At 52.0% G+C, this 17,197-nt stretch overlaps 1 protein-coding gene across 10 annotated transcripts in view; it reads left to right on the top strand.

Moving 5' to 3' along the window:
- The window catches only part of MCF2L (MCF.2 cell line derived transforming sequence like), a 129,279-nt gene that overhangs the window by 27,363 nt on the left and 84,719 nt on the right, over positions 1–17,197 (top strand). For 2 of the 10 annotated variants that reach the window (XM_053563550.1, XM_053563545.1), the window contains exon 1: positions 4,854–4,951. The exons of 4 other annotated variants lie outside the window; for them this stretch is intronic. In XM_053563550.1, the coding sequence (XP_053419525.1) occupies positions 4,873–4,951 (79 nt within the window). In that variant the 5' untranslated portion in view covers positions 4,854–4,872. Of the gene's footprint in view, positions 1–4,382; positions 4,405–4,853; positions 4,952–5,147; positions 5,691–14,362; positions 14,790–17,197 lie in introns of those variants that run through there. 4 more of the 10 variants (XM_053563553.1, XM_053563549.1, XM_053563542.1 and 1 more) reach the window with 4 other exon arrangements.

The raw sequence follows: 17,197 nt of genomic DNA, 5'->3' as shown, positions 1-17,197 counted from the left end.
CTGCTAGGGCTGTGGGCTTGCCCCAAGGTTGTCACTTTCTCTCCGTAGGGGGCCTGTGTAAAGTCACACAACTTGCACATGGGTTCCACGTTTAGTTCATCCTGCAAATCTGCTCACCTACCTGATCCCTGAGGGTGTATAAGAATTAGTCTGCATAAGTTCATGGGACTAAGGGATTCTGGTTTCCATCTGTGCTGGGTGGAACATCAGGATGCTGTGAAGGTGGCCGGTCAATGTGTCCTCAGGCCCCAGTGTGCTGACCTAGCCTCCCTGTGCTCCGTGTGCCCTCATGTTTGCCTTCTCTATTTGGGGCACAATTGTGTCCCTGAAAGGTTGTGTAGAGGCCTAAGCCCTGTACCTGTGAGACCTTATTTGGAAATGTAGTTAGTTCACTCAAGGTCACTATAGAGTGGGGGGCCCTGATCCAGAGAAGACTCCACAACCGAGACTGGACGAAGCAAGAAGTTCTCCCAACCGCGCTGGCCACACCACATCCAAGGCTGGACGAGGCTGGCCACATATCCTTCTCCAGGACCCAGAGCTCCCATACTGTCCTTCATCCTCAAAGGTGCTCTGGAGTCAGAGCCTGGCCCATAGCCCCGTGCAGTGCGTACGAACAGGGTTCTAAGGATTAACCAGGCGTTCCTGTGCAGAATGGGGAATTGGGCCTGTGTGCAAGTGGGCGTCCACTCTGCAGGTGTCCCCTCAGCATAGCAGGTCCTGGTGTGTGTGTGTCTGGGGGGGTAGAGGCCTAAGCAGCGCCGTCTCTCAGGGTACAAACCAACACAGGTGGCACTGGCCTGACTCTGCTGAGATGGCCATGTTTCTGTTGGGTATAGATGTGGCTCAGGCCTTGGAGCAGTCGAGGCCCCTGCCTGATTCTGCTGAGATGGCCATGTTTCTGTTGGGTTTAGATGTGGCTCAGGCCTTGGAGCAGTCGAGGCCCCTGCCTGATTCTGCTGAGATGGCCATGTTTCTGTTGGGTATAGATGTGGCTCAGGCCTTGGAGCAGTCGAGGCCCCTGCCTGACTCTGCTGAGATGGCCATGTTTCTGTTGGGTATAGATGTGGCTCAGGCCTTGGAGCAGTCGAGGCCCCTGCCTGATTCTGCTGAGATGGCCATGTTTCTGTTGGGTTTAGATGTGGCTCAGGCCTTGGAGCAGTTGAGGCCCCTACCTAGGAAAATGAACTCATGATAAAGGGAGTCGGTTCACTTTTGTTTTTAAACCAAAAGCCCTTCTTAGCAGGATTGGGGCTGCCCCCAGGGGTGGTGTGAGCCCCCCGCCCAGGCCCCTTGTGGCCTGGAACTGTGTAGGATGCTGAGGCCTCCTGTGTTGACTTGCCATGGATGCATACTGCATATATCTGCACATATAAAAATCATGTAGGTATTTCAGAAACTTTAAAGCAGCCGTAGCATTTGATCTGTAATTCTACTTCTACCAATTTACCCTAGAGAAACAATCAGGCTTGAGAAAAAGATGAGCCTGCTGTTTCTTAGCCATGTTCACTATTTATGACAATATGGAATAACTAAGAAAATCCAATTGGTTAAATTTGAAGCACACATCCATCCCGCCATTAAAAGTCATATAAAAGCATGAACAAAGTTTGCAGGTGAAATCTGCACAAACCACATACATTACTGTTGTGGCTTTGTATGGAAGAGCCCTGTATGGAAACAGATGGCACCTCTAAGTGATGCTGTCAGAGTTTGTGATTTTGTGCTCAAAATACACAGTAAGTGCAGTGATCATTTATATCTGAGAACTTCAGATGACACAGTCCAAGTCAGCAGCCCTAGCAGATTTTGTCCCTCACGGAACATTTAACCAGCTATCCGCATCTGCTGATTCCACAGTCATGATTTACGTCAATGCAGATTCTGGACTTCCTTGCTGGGTAAAGCCATGAAAACAATAAAAGAGCTTCTCCCTCTGCTCAGATGACAGATGCGGTCAATGGTCAGTCAGTCCTCCGTGTGTGTGTGTGGGTTCTGGCCGGTGTGTCATTGCTAGGATGCAGTGATACGTCTTTAGGACTAGCTCGCATGTGTCACGTGGCTCCCCAGGGGGTCGGGCCAGCAGGTACAGGTGGCTTGCGAGCTGGCCTGCGCCATCACTGATGGGGTCACCCTTTTCAGGCACTGGAGATGTCAGGGCCATGGTCCAGTATGTCCCATCATGCTAGATGTTATACCTGTGGACACTCCCAGCTCTCGATGAGTTTGTGGATTTCCTCAGACAGGCAAGTCTCATTCCCAGTCCTCCCCTGACAAGTTAAATAAAGGCCTGGGGGAAGAACCTGAGCCTGCCCTTAGGCCAGGACCTGCTGCCTCCCTCCCCCACCCCTTCCAGGCTGGCTGTTAGAGCCTGGCTAGTCTTCCCAGTGGTTGCTAAGAGGATACTGGTATCCAGGTATAGAGTTACAGCGGCCCTCGCTGGCGCCCTCCCCCCTGGGGTGCCTCTGGCCCTGGGCAGGGCAGGTGAACAGCTCTCCTGCTTCCCCTTCTGGGAGGGGAGCCACAGGCAGTGATGGAGAGAAGCCTGTTCCCCAGACTCAACTAGGGGTGGGGACCTTACCTCAGTGCCCTGCATTGCTGAATTTTGTGGGTGCCACTCCCCTGAGACACGATGCTGATGCCTGAGTCTGAGCATCTGAGTGTGATTCTGCTGCCCCTTGCCAGCTGTATGACCTTGGGCAAGTCAGGCACCTCTCGCTGCCCTTCTCGAGGTCACTGTGAAGGTCAGGTAAGCTCTGTCACGTGATGAGGTCTCAGGAAGGGGCAGGAGTGTCATGGGTGCACCCACTGAGGGGCAGAACTGTGATACTTGTTGTTTAGGCAAGTATTACATGAGTATGACAGAAAGGAGGCATTGTCCATGCCAGGATTTCAAGGCCTGACAGAAATAGAAAACGTAGTTCAAAGGACTGACCCACAAAGTCTTGGGGGCTGAATCTGAAATCCCCAGGACCAGGCAGCCGCAGTCCAGGATCTGGAGCTGGTGGCAGGACTCCTTGCTCCCCAGGGAAGCAAGGTCTACTTCTCTTAACATCTTCAACTGACTAGAACCCCCATGTTATGGAGGGATACTGGCTTTATGCCAAGCCTCCCCATCCAGTGTCAACCTTGTCTACAACAAAGTATCTTCCCAGTGATGTCTGCACTGGAGCTGGACCAGTATCTGAGTGCCATGGGCCAGGCACATCCTCATGGAATATCACCAGATAGAGCTGCAGCCTCTCCCTGAAGCAGTACTGTCCCCTAACCTGACATGGTGCTGGCCAGGAGTTTTGGGGGACAGAGTGGTAAGCACAGGGTAAAGACAGAGGCTGAGAGCAGACACAGGAACATCCAAGGGGTGAAGGGCACAGGCCAGCAAGTTTACCTTTCTCTTTTTTTTGTTTGGTTTTAAAGATGAGACAGACTTTAGTGGTTCTCACAGTGGGGACACCAGCGTCACCCCCCATCCTGTCAGAATGCATTCTCTGCCTTGGCACAGCCTCCTACTCAGAGACTGGGTAGGGCAGGGGGACCCTGGTGCCGCTCAGCTGGGCAGGGTGGAGCACACAGGCACTATCAGAGGAAGGGAGAGGGGGATGTTGTGCCTTGGCCAGTGGGAGACAGAAGCCACATGCTCGGCAAAGGAATATCCTTCCTGCCTCCCAGACCTGTGAGCTGTACCAGGGTGGTAAACATTGTGTGACCTTTTTATCCCTGGGCCAAGTTTTGCGCCTGAAAGGTCACTACACCGGAATGTTGGGCTCCCATGGTGAGGGCACACAGTTATTCCATGAGCTATAGTTTGAACCTCAGCCACTCCATGCTTCGCTTTTCCAAACTATTCATGAAAATGGGCACTTCTTGAAATACTTTTTTTTTTTGAAGAGATAAGGTCTTGCAGTTGCCCAGCCTGGACTCAAACTCCCCTTCAAGAGATCTGATCCTCAGCCTCTGGAGTAGCTGGGACTACAGACGGGGCCCGGCACCCCTTACCCTCCTAAAACACTTTCTCTAAGGATGGGCTTGTCTCCGGTAATACCCGACCACAGCAGCATGGCAGTTCTCTGCACATCCGAAGGTGGCAGCCATAACGGTGCTCACACAGGGCCTGGAATCTGCAGGTGGTTGCCAGACGCTGAGGGTGTCGAGTACACGTTGTGGCTTGATGCCAACCCCGGTGCGGTCGGAGAGCCCCGCGCCTGCAGCGCGCGCTGCCCTCGCCAGGTCCTGAGTCCTTGTGCAGCCGAAGCCCTGCCAGGAAGGGCCGCTCCACCACGGCCAGCCACGGAGCCACTCGGGGACCCAGCGGCCCAAAGACCCACTCACCTGGGCGCATGAGGCCGCGCGGGGAGGGCGCGCTGGGCTGCTGCGGCCTCTGCACCTGCCGGTGGGCAGTCGCAGGTAAAGGGCTGCGGGGGGTCAGGTGCTTCCTGGGAGGCAGCGACCCCCTCAGATCGTCGTGGTAATAACCTCACTGTGGCGGCTCCTTCCAACCCGGGAGGGCGTGGAGCCATGAGCTGGGGGAGGGGCGGGGGACGCGGGGCGGCCAGGTGACCTCGGCGATGCGCACGCACGACTCCCAGGTGACCTGCGGTGCTGCACATGCGGGGCTTGCAGGTGACTGCGGTGGCGCGAACGCATGACCCCCAGGTGGCCGCGGCAGGTGCGCACGCCTCCCGGGGTCCCGCGGTGGGGGCACGCGGGCGGGCACGCACCGCTTCCGCTTCCGCCCAGCCGCCCCCCGCCCCCGCCGGCGCGGGACCAATCCCGGGCAGGACGCAGTGGCGCGCGGCGAGCGCAGCCCCCTGCCCGCCGCCCGCCGGTGCAGAGGCGCGCCGCTGCCGGGTCCCCGCTGGCGGTGCCCGGAGAATGAGGTTTTGGCTGAGGCGTGACGAGATGGCCCTGGAGGAGATGGTGCAGAGGCTGAGCGCGGTCTCCACGCGCACTGGTAGGAGGAGCCGCCGGCCTGCCTTGTGTGTGCTTGAGCTTGACAGCGTTGGTTGAATTGCGGGGAAACGCTCTCATTTTCGTAAACCGCCTTCATTGTTTTTTTTTCATTGCAGGGATGACAGGAAAGAACAGGCATGGTGGGTGTCTGGTAGCTGGTATGTTTCCATGGACTGTCAGCTGATTTATTCTGCCTGGGCTGGTTAAAATAATTGCAAATTGGTGACACAGACTCTAAGACCCTGGGTTTGTGTGCGGAGCCATTTGCGTGGAGTTGAAATCAGCTCACCAGCTTGTCTGGGGGCACTGGCAGCAGCCAGTGGGAACAGCTTAAGCGCTTGCGAATTGAAAATAATCCCCGCCGAAGGCTTTCAGAGCCTAGGCATGGCGAAGCTGTCAGAGGCTCATTTTGAGGAGGAAAATATAGATTAATCAGACAGTTCTTTTCTGCACCAAATATAATTTAGACCTAAGACAAATGTCTGAGAATGGTATGGGCAAAGTGTGAAGGAATTGTAAACTGGACATTCATTTTCTGTATTAGTTGAAATATTACCTAAGATGCAGTGCAGTTCTGTCTGATTCGTTTAGAATGAGCAAGCGCTGAGCTGACAGCTTGTAATGCTGTTGGCTTTCAGTTGCTCACATCCGAGATTTTATGCCGCATTATGCAGAAGGAAGAGAATCACAGTAGCTAGCTTTCCTTGAAATGAAGAGGAAATAATAATATACCATTGAAAGTAAGTTGCCACTTTTTTGTCTGATATTGCCGCATGCTTTGTTGCGTGTGCCATTTCCAGGTTGTCTCCATAGCACTTTCCTGGGAGATTAAGGTTTTTTCAGTTATCTGGTTTGGGTGTGGTGTCTCCCTCTCCCCCTCTCCCCCATTCCTCTTCTCCCCCAGTGGACTTTGAGAGCAAACCAGTGATTAAATCAGCATAAACATCATTGTGTGGGATGCTGTAGCCAACATGTTTTTAATGATGGTTTTTGTGATTAAAGCCGTTGAGTTCATTGTATGTGGGTCAAAAGAAAATAAAGCCATTTTCGTGCTGTCCGCCCCTTTCTTCTTAGAGGTGCAGCTCCATTTTCCTGAAATGTGAATGGAGGTTCTCTTGGTGCAGGATTCGGCATGTGGTGAAGGGCACGGTGGACGGCTGGTTCTCAGGGAGGTGGTAGCAGCGGGAGTGGGGGAGAAGGCTCTCTCCTAGCTCTGCCTGCCTCTGCGTTTGGCTTGGTGTCAGAATTGCGGAGTGGGAACTGCTCCAAAGAGTGATGTCATTCCCTGGAATTTTAGAGATTGGGATTTCTTCATGAGCTCCAAAGACACATGTGTACTTTAACTGTAACAAGGCTATCTCGGAGCAGCAGTAGTGACTGACGCTGCCCACACGTTAAGGTGTGTGCAGCCTGCGCTGAGCCAGGCCTTCTGTGTGGACTGTTGGCTCCATTTTAAGTGAGTCCTCTGACACATCTGCGTTCGTAATAGCTGCAGACTCGCCCAGACTCTACATCCAGGTCAACAAATGGCTTCCCTTAGGCACATCCACAGTGTCTAGGGAGGGCAGTGAGGCCCAGTCCACATCCCCTCACCCCAGTCAGCTCTGACCTCTTCAGCACAGATCTGCTTTCCCCTCATGCTGTGTGTGAGTCACCACTGGAGGGAGGCCCTAGAACCGCGTGAGTGTTGTGTGTTCTGTGGGGTGGATGGTGTGGAGTGTAGAAACACGGCATGTGTCCTGGTGGGGAAAGGGAGGTCTGCGTGAACCCAGTCAGCAATGCGGGTTTAGGTTCTGAGCACTTCCTCAGAGGAATTCCTCATCTGCAGCAGGATGGTTTTAGCTTGAAACCATGGAGTTGTTCATGCCTCCCGGGTCAGCTTGGGGTTGTGGCAGGCATGAGCTGCAGGCACCAGGACAGGGCTCTGGGAAGGGTGCCTGACCCCTGCAGGGCAGGGTCACAGCTGAGGGCTTGGTGCAGTGACCAACCGACCTCTTTCCACTGTTTGTAGTTTAGCTGCAGCCAAGTCTGCCTGGACTACGGGCATTGTCTCTTCATTGCTGTGAAGGACATGCTGCTGTGTTTTAATTTTAGACTTATGTGTTGCTTCCAGTCACCTAGAACCTTCCCTGTCCGGGCCAATCTGCATGTATCAAGGGTAATGGCTGCTGCCCATGTGGCCTGTGAATCTACACCCTCAACCTTGAGAATCTATATAGTAGATCCCCCATAGCTGACCCCTCCCTACACTGACCAGCTCCTTAAGTTGACTTTATTTATTTATTTATTTATTTATTTATTTTTGTGAGATGGAGTCTCACTCTGTTGCCCTGAATAGAGTGCCATGGTGTTATAGCTGACAGAGCAACCTCAAACTCTTGGGTTCCAGAGACCCTCTTGCCTCAACCTCCTGAGTAGCTGGGAGGCACCTGCCACAACACCCAGCTAGTTTTTGAATTTTAGTAGAGATGTGGCGTACTTACTCACTGTCATAGGCCCAGTAACTGTCAAAGGATGTCCTCACCATTGTCTTGAGGAAGCTGCTTTCCCTGGATTATGGTAGAGAATAAATCAGAGGGTTGGGAGAGGGCAGGGTCCACGGGACCAGATGAGGGTATGTTGTCCACTGACAGGTGGCCACGTCTCTGAACTATTGTATGTGAGGAAATAGGGAAATGCCTCAAGTGTAAAGACACATGTAGCAGTGTTTTATGATAAAGGGAAAAAAGAAAACAGCTTAAATGCTCTGAGATAGGGAACATGAAAAGTAAATATCAAACAGTACTTAATGAAACATATAACTATAAAGAGTGTGAAAAAGCATAAAAGTTCTCTTTGGAAAGCAAAATAAGGATATGAATACACCGTGTAGATCACATATAGATCAAGACCAGAAAAGTTAGAACCTAGGCAGCTATGACAGCTGTGATGTCACCGTGTTTTTTGTGAGGTGGTTGCAGCCCTGAAAGCCAAGGAGATTGGGGAGAAAAGACAGAAGTTGGGTTGCCCAGGTTGGGAACAGGAAAGCAGCTCTGAACCCTAGCATATGGTAGGCTTATTTAAGCCTGGAATTTGTTGAAACTTACAAACAAAACATTGGACACTAAAACATTGAAAACAAATGAAAGGGGGCAACAGAAGGGACCCTGGTCCCTGGGGACATTTGGTGCCATGGGAGAGATGGTGTCCCACCAAGTCTAGCCACAGACACAGGCTGGCTCAGGATATGCAGCAGGAGGGTTGAATGCAGAAAGTGTTTGCACAGCCAATGGAAAAGCTAAAAGCCACAATGAAACAGGAGAGCAGCACCTGTGGAACACAGGGCTGGAGGAACCCCATTGGAGCGGCTATGTCAGAGCCTGTGGGAGGGCCTAGAGCTCCAGCTGACCAGGGGTGCCTGTCCATTTCTCTGCCTTCCAGAGGTCCTGGGGAATGTTGAAACTGCATGGAGATGGGGTGGGAAGGTCAGAACAGGCTACAGTGGGGATGGACAGGTGGCTGGCCAAGCCAGGACTGTTGTGCCCACCCCTTTGGCCTGCAGAGTTCAGAGGGCATCTAGGTTTGGGATAGCTGGTGTGGGGCGGGGGGTGAAAGCAAGGACCTGTGTCCATTAGGAACAACGACTGACCTTGCCCGTGCTGGCCCCGCCACCCTCAGGGAGCTCCTTGCTCTCTACGGACAGCCCACATGCAGTGTCTTCTGAAGCAGCTCAAGGGCCAATTCTCAGAGCCCGCCCCCCCTCCCCCCCGCACATGGGCCTCTGCGCCTGCATCCTGGTGCCCTCCCAGACCAGAAGGCGCTGCCCTCTGTTCCACTGGTCTCTGAGGCCTGGTCAGTGCCCTGTTTGAGCTTCTGTCCCAGTGGCTGGCACATGAAATGTGTTCTGCATATGTTTGCTGAACTAGTAAAGTGCAGGAAGAACAGGTTGATGCAAATCAAGGAATTGTGGCTGGTAGTGAAATCCCAAAAGATCAAATATTTGTGAATTTTAAGAAGAAATTATGGTATAGGAAAACTACAAATCGACGACCTTGACAGCCACCATAAATAGAATGCAGATGACTGCGGGACTGAGTTCATAGAAAGGAGACAGTTGTCTCTCTCTGCCTAGACACCCACCTAAATTTAGATAATGCTAAATTTATAATAAATGCTCATTTCTTCAAAAATAGTTTGTAGTAAACTGTTTTTATGAGAATGTCTGGATTTTGACAATCCGTCTTGATATCTTGCGGTGCCCTTCATGAACAAAGAGGAGAAAGTGTGACTGTGGGATGTGAAGTATTTTGGGTTATTTCAGCAGATATTCCCACTGTGGGCAGAGTGCGTGTCCTGGCCTCTGACTCTGCCACATGACTGGCGTTGGTGTTTCTGATGCTCAGACTGTACCGGGATGGGGAGTGCTGGTCCTTTGTGTTCCCCAGGCACCCCTCCGGGAACATACCCTGGGGGCCATAGGTCCAGAACATGGAACCTGGAACAGAGCAGTGGCAGCCAGCCCCAGAGCTATGAGCATGAGGGTGAATGCTGTCGCGGTGTCACTGAGTTTGGGGTGGTTTGTTACCAGGCTTCACTCTGGCAGGTGGTAACACACACCTGCTGTACGGTTTCAGCAGTCAGCCGAGCAGAAGAGCAGGCCTTAGGGTGACTCCATTTTCTTCGCATTTGTAAAACTCGATATTTAAATGTTCTCCTTACCCACTGCTGGAGAATTGGAGCCCATCCAAGACACAGCGGTCCCATAGGTATGCTCCTGGGGACCTGGGCTAGAGGGCGGAAACAGCCAGCAAGCAGGAGTCACAGGCAACAGATTTCCACACAAGGAAGTCTTTTTCCAAAGGGCCGTGAGAACACAGAGGATCATAGGCACCCCTTCCGCCATGAAGCTGAGGCTGGGAAGATTGTCCCGCCTGCGGACACTTGTGACCTGCTGAGACTTGCAGCAGCCCTGGCAGTGCTCAGAATTGGTGCTTTAAAAATTGCTACTTCTGTGTAAAATATTTTGTAAACTTCTCTGACTTTGCTATGTTCATAACTCGGCTATGAAAAATGAGATTCAGCTACTTGAAAAAATATTCTTGGTGGTTGAGAAGAAATATTTAAAAGACCCTAAATGTGCAGTAGACCCCCTGGGAGTCATCCACCCAAGGGACTGTAACAAACTGGTCTACACATGGAGGTGTTCACCATAAGGAACCAGGCTGACTGTACTGACACAAACATGTGGTGCTTGTCCAGTCTGTGAACATTACGTCAACTTGAGGGAGTGGTCAGTGTAGGGAGGTGGTCAGTTGTGGAGGTGCGACTGTATTTTAAAGTATAACTGACTTCAAAGAATGCTCTAGACATCTTGAAGAGAAACGGTCTTAGTTTGGATCTGTAGGAATCAACTCCATTCATTCCTCCATTCCATGCTGATTACCCCTTTGTTTAAGCAAAACGAACAACAAATATAAAACTGGTCTGATTCAGTGAGTCTGAGTTCGCTGGGCTGGTCACCTTTCTAGGGTCCTCCTGCCTCTTTGCCCGGGTCAGTCTCCCCCCCTTCAATTCTCATCCTGCTCTCTTCCCACAGGTCCCACTCTGGCCTTTCACCCTGTGCTGTTGTGTGTTGTTTGCTGACAGCATTGGGGATCGGCCTCTCCTTCCAGCTGCAAGTGGAGCTCCCTAAGAATGAGAGCCATCCTGCACCCCTGTGAGCCCCGCTCAGAAGTGCCGTGCGGCATCTAGCAGGCCACTCAGCAGCGGGGCTGGGAAGCTTCTGCTTAGATTGTCATTGTGCACACCTGTCACTGTCCTGCCGCTGATCAGATAAGCCTGGCTGCTGGGAAAGAAAGAAAGGCTCTGGCTCTTCCACGACCAGATGCTGTCCAGGGAGAGGACCTTTGTTGTCAGCCATCAGCGCCAGCAGAGTAACAGAGAGTTCGCCCCAGACTTTTAGGGACTAGCAAATATTGAAGAAACATGACTTGAGGGATCTGCTTTTGGGATGAACATCACAGCAAAGTTTTCCAGGATCGTGAAGTGGATGCTTTATCCAGAAAGCAGAGAATAATTTACAGTCCTTTAGGATCTGTCAGTCACAGTCCCACCCAACACAGTCCCCTGTGGCTGAGCCACAGGGCATAAGGTGCCTCCTCCTGCCCTCTTGCTGCTCTGGGCAGTCTTCGCAGCTGAAAGCTTGGTCCCTCGGCTGCAGTGCCAGCAGGACGCTCCACCCTGGGCAAGCACAGTGTTGGTTGAAGCGTCTGATGTACGCTGTTGTGTGTAGTGCTTTCATGCTTCTCTTAATGATTAAGAATTTATCTGGTCACATCCTTTTATATTCATTGTATCTTTCAAAATGTTTATAATTAACTGCCATTGTCTGATACGAATAAATAGAAAAGTCTAGGCTGGCTCATGCCTGTAATCCTAGCACTCTGGGAGGCCAAGGCGGGTGGATTGCTTCACTTCAGGAGTTCGAGACCAGACTGAGCAAGAGTGAGACCCTGTCTCTACTAAAAATAAAAAAATTATCTGGGTGTCACAGCCTGTGCCTGCTGTTAGGCAAGGCAGAAGAATCACCTGAATCCAAGAGTTTGAGATTGCTGTGAGCTATGACACTGCGGCACTCTAGCCTGGGCAACAGAGTGAGACTTTGCCTCAAGAAGATAAAATCTAGTTACTTAAAGCAGAATTCTAGTGAAGGACTAAAATTAAAATTTATTAACATTCTTGCAACAGAATTCAGATAAACTAGGGGGTGCAGGTTTCTACCTTAAGATGACAGTCACTGCACAGGGCTGGTTTGCTATTGGCGAGTGAAATCACTGGTTCTGGTTCACGTCTGTACAATGCACTCGTGAGAGAACCTCCCTTCTAGGGCTGATGTGGAGGTGGATGAGTTAAATTTGTTTAAAAAGCAGGCATGACACTCAGGAAATGCTGCCTCTGGCATCACCCGGCTCAGGCAGGTGCCAGTCGTGAGCCTGTGGTGAGTCTAAGCTCAGCATCTATCAGAAGCATTACTGTCACCACCTGCTGTTGTTATGCAGCAATCCTGGTAGGGACACCTGGGGATTTTCCAGGCAAGTGGGAAGGAGGAGGCTCTTGAGGGCATGGCCCAGAGAAGGGGCAGTGTCAGATGGACCCTGAGCAGGACAGTCCAAGCCTGCTGCGGTGGAGACTGCTCTTCATGATGCTCTTTAGAGTCTAGGGCCTGCTCGTCAGAGGAGCCCTGTCCCTGCTCGGATCCCAGAGGATACACACATGTTGTGGAAAACCAAACTTTTGGGAGGAGATGCTCAAGAAAATCTGAAGTTATAAGTTTGAAAATACAAAAGAGCTGAAAGTGGCTTTTGTGCATCTGAATGGGGTTTTCAGCAAATACAGTTTTTTTCTTTACTCTCTTATTAATAATGTTAAAGAAATGGGACCAGTCTCCAGAGCATAAAAACCGATTTCTCAACTTCAAGCTCACATTGCATAGTTGTGCTACTGAATTTACTAAGGTAAGAACTGGCATTAAGTTCCATTAATGACATTTTTGGCAAGATATCAGATTGGTAAAATAATACCCCAAAGAGGACTCCATTCTTGTAAGACTGATTTATCTTTGAAGATGAAGCTTTTTTTTTTTTGAGACAGAGTCTCACTCTGACACCCACGGCATCATCACAGCTCACTGCAACCTCAAACTCCTGGGCTCAAGCAATCCTCCTGCCTTGGCCTCCCAAGTAGCTGGGACTACAGGTGCCCATCACTTAGCTAGTTTTTCTATTTTTAGCAGAGACAGGATCTCATCCTTGCTCAGGCTGGTCTCTAACTCCTAACCCTGAAGCCACCCTCTTGCTTCAGCCTCCCAGAGTGCTGGGATTACAGGTGGGAGCCGCTACACCTGGCCAGATGATGCTTTCAAAAGGTGCTTTGATTTCTGAATCCTGAAAAAGGGAGAATACACTGTTTAATGTTTAAATGATAACAAAACAGAGTCATTAGGTATTGGTATTTATCATTTTTATAATTTTACATTTCCATCAGTTCTGAAAGAAAGATGTTTACGGTTTTATCTCCTGAAATCTAGCTGGTGCTGTTGGCAGGCTGGTGCCATGCTCGTGCATTTGTTCACTTGGCACAGTGGGGGTGCAGCACCCGCAGGACCGGCAGAGAGGCAGGCCCACTGCATAGGGGCTGATGCATTGGGACCATTGCTTCGTGGTATGTATCAGCCCAGGTGCAGAGCAGAGGAGCATGTGTGCTGCGTGTTGATTCCAGGACAGCAATCATCCAGCCATCCCAGCCTGAAGCTCACAGATTACTGCCAACACTGCCGAGAAAGGATTCGAGTTCACCCTGTGGTCTGTTTTCTGTGCTTTCACGGCTCTTCAGTTGATGTGACTTGGGCGTGATCTCCAGGTTTTGTCATGATTGGTCAGTGTGATACAGCCTTTATTTTTTAAGAGTTCGGCATGTCATTGAAAATGCCCCTTTTAGGAGTAACGAATTCTGGATTCTGTGAAGAGGTGGAGTCTGTCTGGATGGTTTATTCCTGGGACACAGAGTCCTCGGAACAGGGCTGCAGGTTAGGGGGCCTGCAGCACAGGCCCACAGCTTTCTCTCTTTGTTCGAGAGAGAAAATTGTCTTCAAAAGTGACAGGATAGCACTCTGGGAGGCCGAGGCCGGTGGATTGTTTGAGTACAGGAGTTTGAGACCATACTGAGCAAGAGCAAGACCCCGTCTCTAAAAAAATAGCTTGACATTTTGGTGGGCTCTTATAGTAGTCCCAGCTACTGAGACTCACTTGTGCCCAAGAGTTTGAGGTTGCTGTGAGCTATGATGCCATCACACTCTACCAGGGGCAACAAAGTGAGACTCTGTCTCAAAAAAAAAAAAAAAAGTGACAGGAGGCAGTCCCACAACTGCTCCATCATGGGGCCCATGCTCCTCACCTGAGGCCTTTCCTTGTTCTTCAGGTGTCTTGGCCAGCCTGACCCCAGCCTTTCCTGATGGCCAGGGTGGAACTGGCACTTGGTGTGTGGCCACAATGGCCCTGGGTGCCTCCTTGACACCATCATGGGAAGGCTGTGCAGCGGTGAGAAGAGTGGCACACACCCCTGTGGTGCAGGGTGCAGGGCTGCGCCAGGTAGGCAGCGCCTCCTGAGGGAAACCTCTGCAAGTGAAGCAGGCTGTCGCCTCCTCCCTGCCTGGCAGTCTCACAGACAGGCAGAGCCAGCGGAACTTCCCAGGTTATTTCAAGAAAGCCAGTGGCCACTTCCCCTCCTTCCTCCCGGTTATTAGTTGTTTGTTTGAACTTGAGACTTCCTGAGCCTGGAAGGTGTTTTTGGCCTCCTCTGTGGGAGCAACTCTGTGACATTGGGAGCTGAGGAAGGAAACGCCCAGAACTTGCACGCAGACGGCTCCCTGCTTGCTGGGTCTGTCCCAAGCACACAGCGCTCCTGTGCTCTGTGCCTGTGGCCAGCGGCGGGCAGCAAGCCTCGGGCGGGCTGCAGGAGGCCAGGCCAGGGGCGAGATCGCCTCTCCCCTCTTGGGTTCTATCTTGTTCTTGGTAGAGCCCAGGGTCACCCAGGACTTGCATGCCTGTTTCTCGGGACAGTGAGGCCTGCCTGGCTTTTAGGTGTCCTAGCAGAGACCCGAAGACCGGGAAACTGCCTGGCTCTAGCACTGGGGGTCACGTTTGGCACAAAGAACCAGTGCTGCCTCTGCCCTGAAGCAACCCTCTTGAAAGGCACCTCGATGGCAGAGAAGGGGGCATCACGGGGTACCCTGTGTCGGCTCTGGTCGCTGCCCCGGTCTCTGCCCCGGAGGCGCCGGGGGACCACGGGACACCTGAAGCCAGGTAAGGCAGATGAGGTGGTATGAACATGGGGGTGGGCACCTCCCTGTGGTGTCTCTTTCATTGTCTAACCAGCAAAAAGTCAGAGATGACCTTCTGGGCATAGGACAGGGAGGTCTGCAGACTCTGGCCTGGTCCTGGGAGCCTGGGTGAATGAACTCCTGGCAGATACCAAGTAGGAGACAGTGGTTGGGGCAACTTTAATGAGGGGCCCCTCAGGCAGGGTCTGTGGGCAGTGGAGGAGTCTTTTGTGCTGTGAGAGGCATTTGGTGTGGGGGGGAGCATAGCTACTGTATGTCTTAGCCCTGCATGACTCCACCAATGACTCAGGCTCCTGCAGTGGGAAATGTGTCCCTTTTAAAAGGTATAGCACTTTTGCTCAGCTAAGCTGCACAACTCAAATTCTCACAAGTCTTAGAGTTGTGCTTCTACAAATTAACTTCCAGGGGAACAAGTGTTCTGAGGTTTGATTTGGGGCGAAGCTTATGGCTGCTTTCTGTTTCTTGCTGCTGGGCACTGCCGCTCTCCCCACCCAGGGACCTGCATCAGGGTCTGTGTGGACCTAGGGGAGTAGCTGCCCTGGCCTGAGGCATGGGGGCCCATTAGGGTATCAGGGAAGATGCCCTGATGTTTACAGCATACAAAAAAGGGTGGGAGGGGATAGAAACCCGGGCCAGCCCCAGGCACTGGTCAGTCTTCCTGGGGGGAGGAAAGGGAGGCAGCCAATGCAGTGAACCCTCGGGCAGAGGGGACTTGGGAGGTGCTGCCAGCGTGGCCCCCTCTGGGCACAACAGGCGGGGAGCCCCTGGCCACCTTTCCTCTTTACCTTCCCCTTGGGTGTGGACAGTCTGCAACACCAAGAACAGTGGCCGCTGGTCAGCTGGGCCTAATATGCATGGTGCAAGTTCCCAGGGCTGAGGTGTCAGGATCAGAGCTCCTGACGAATCCACTGATAGCCACCCAGCACAGTGTGAGGGAGACGAGGCTGTGGGCAAAGCTCACACCCACCTGACAGCCGCCCAGCACAGTGTGAGGGAGACAAGGTGTGTGTAAAGTTCACATCCACCTGGCATATGCCAGGGCTGACCAGTGCCCTGTTGCTGACCCCGCCCTCCCACAAGGCTGCATCTTGAGCCCCTGAACACACTGTAAGGAGGGCTCCAAGTGGGGACTCTGTGTACAGTGATGACTCTCAAGGCATCTCATCAGTGTGAAATTGGGACCCCTGAAATTTCCCCTCAGCATGAAATGGGGACATTTCCCTAGGTGAGTATAGTGGACACTCCCAGGACAAGGGCTAGGTGTCCCTGAGTGACTGAGTCTGTGCTTCACACAGTGGTGACATCTACCTGTGTGTCTGCGGTCAGAGCGAAGGCTGCAGTTGCCACAGGATTAGAGCTGTCAGAAAGCAGGAGATGACCAGGGACATTGTGCAGAGAGCAGGGGCAAGGAAGGAGGCCTGAGGGGGCCACATCAAGAGGGTACTGGCTGTAGGACAGGGGTCCAGGGTAGTGGGGTGGGGCTCGTCCCAGGAGGCCACAGAGGGAGTGGCCAGTTGGTGTCAGGGAGGTAGCGGAGAGTGTTTCCTGTCGCTGGCCAGGTGGAGGCAGCGCTGGATGCGTTCTGAGGGGCCAAGTTGGGGCAATAGGCCTCAGCACTGACTGTGCACTGAGGCTGGGCAGGGAAGTGTTGCTGCTATGTGATTGCCCTCGCCATTTTCTGCAGAAGCCCTTAAAGATCATTTGAGGTCAGTTTTATCTCATGAGAAGTGAAAGTGCACACCCACCTTACCCACCGCTTGGCTTTTCCTTGTTCCAGGGGCAGCCACTCGGCCTTGGCTTCCCCTCCTGCCTGGCTCCTTCCCTGTGCATCTGTGTCTGTGGACAGACCCTGCCAGGGCACTGCAGCTTATGGCCTTCAGCTGCCCATTGCAAGCAGCATCTTCGTGGTGGGAGATTATCAGACTTCCCAGCACAAGTGAGGGAGGAGCCTTCCCTCGCTTAGAAGAGATGGTTCAGAGGAAAGTCGTTGTTTTATGACCAGAAAAGGGTGTTATCAATTTCTTAAGAGGAAGTTAGGGGTAAGCTCTAGGCTGCTTTGGGCCGCCCTGCCCCAACAGAAGAACCTGGGTGGCACCCTGCCTCTGAAGCATCACAACACCTTCAGTGCCACCCATGATAGGTGCTTGATCCCACAGCCAGGGCTCCACCAAGTTCTGTCCTGCTCTGGGGCATTTGTGACTGAATTTCAAGTTTACTTAGAATTTAAAATTTTTCCTTATAAAAATGTGTTTGAGGTTGGCACAGTTTTAAACATAACTAAACTAATTTTTAAAAGCAGATAAATTCATTTGAGTCACCTGGGGTGAGCAATCACTACAGCACTTCCCTTTGAGTTTCCTGGTAGCTAAT

The sequence above is a fragment of the Nycticebus coucang genome, chromosome 15 (genome assembly GCF_027406575.1).
Source record: "Nycticebus coucang isolate mNycCou1 chromosome 15, mNycCou1.pri, whole genome shotgun sequence".
Classification (NCBI taxonomy): Eukaryota; Metazoa; Chordata; class Mammalia; order Primates; family Lorisidae; genus Nycticebus; species Nycticebus coucang.
This window is presented reverse-complemented; position numbering and strand designations above follow the sequence as displayed.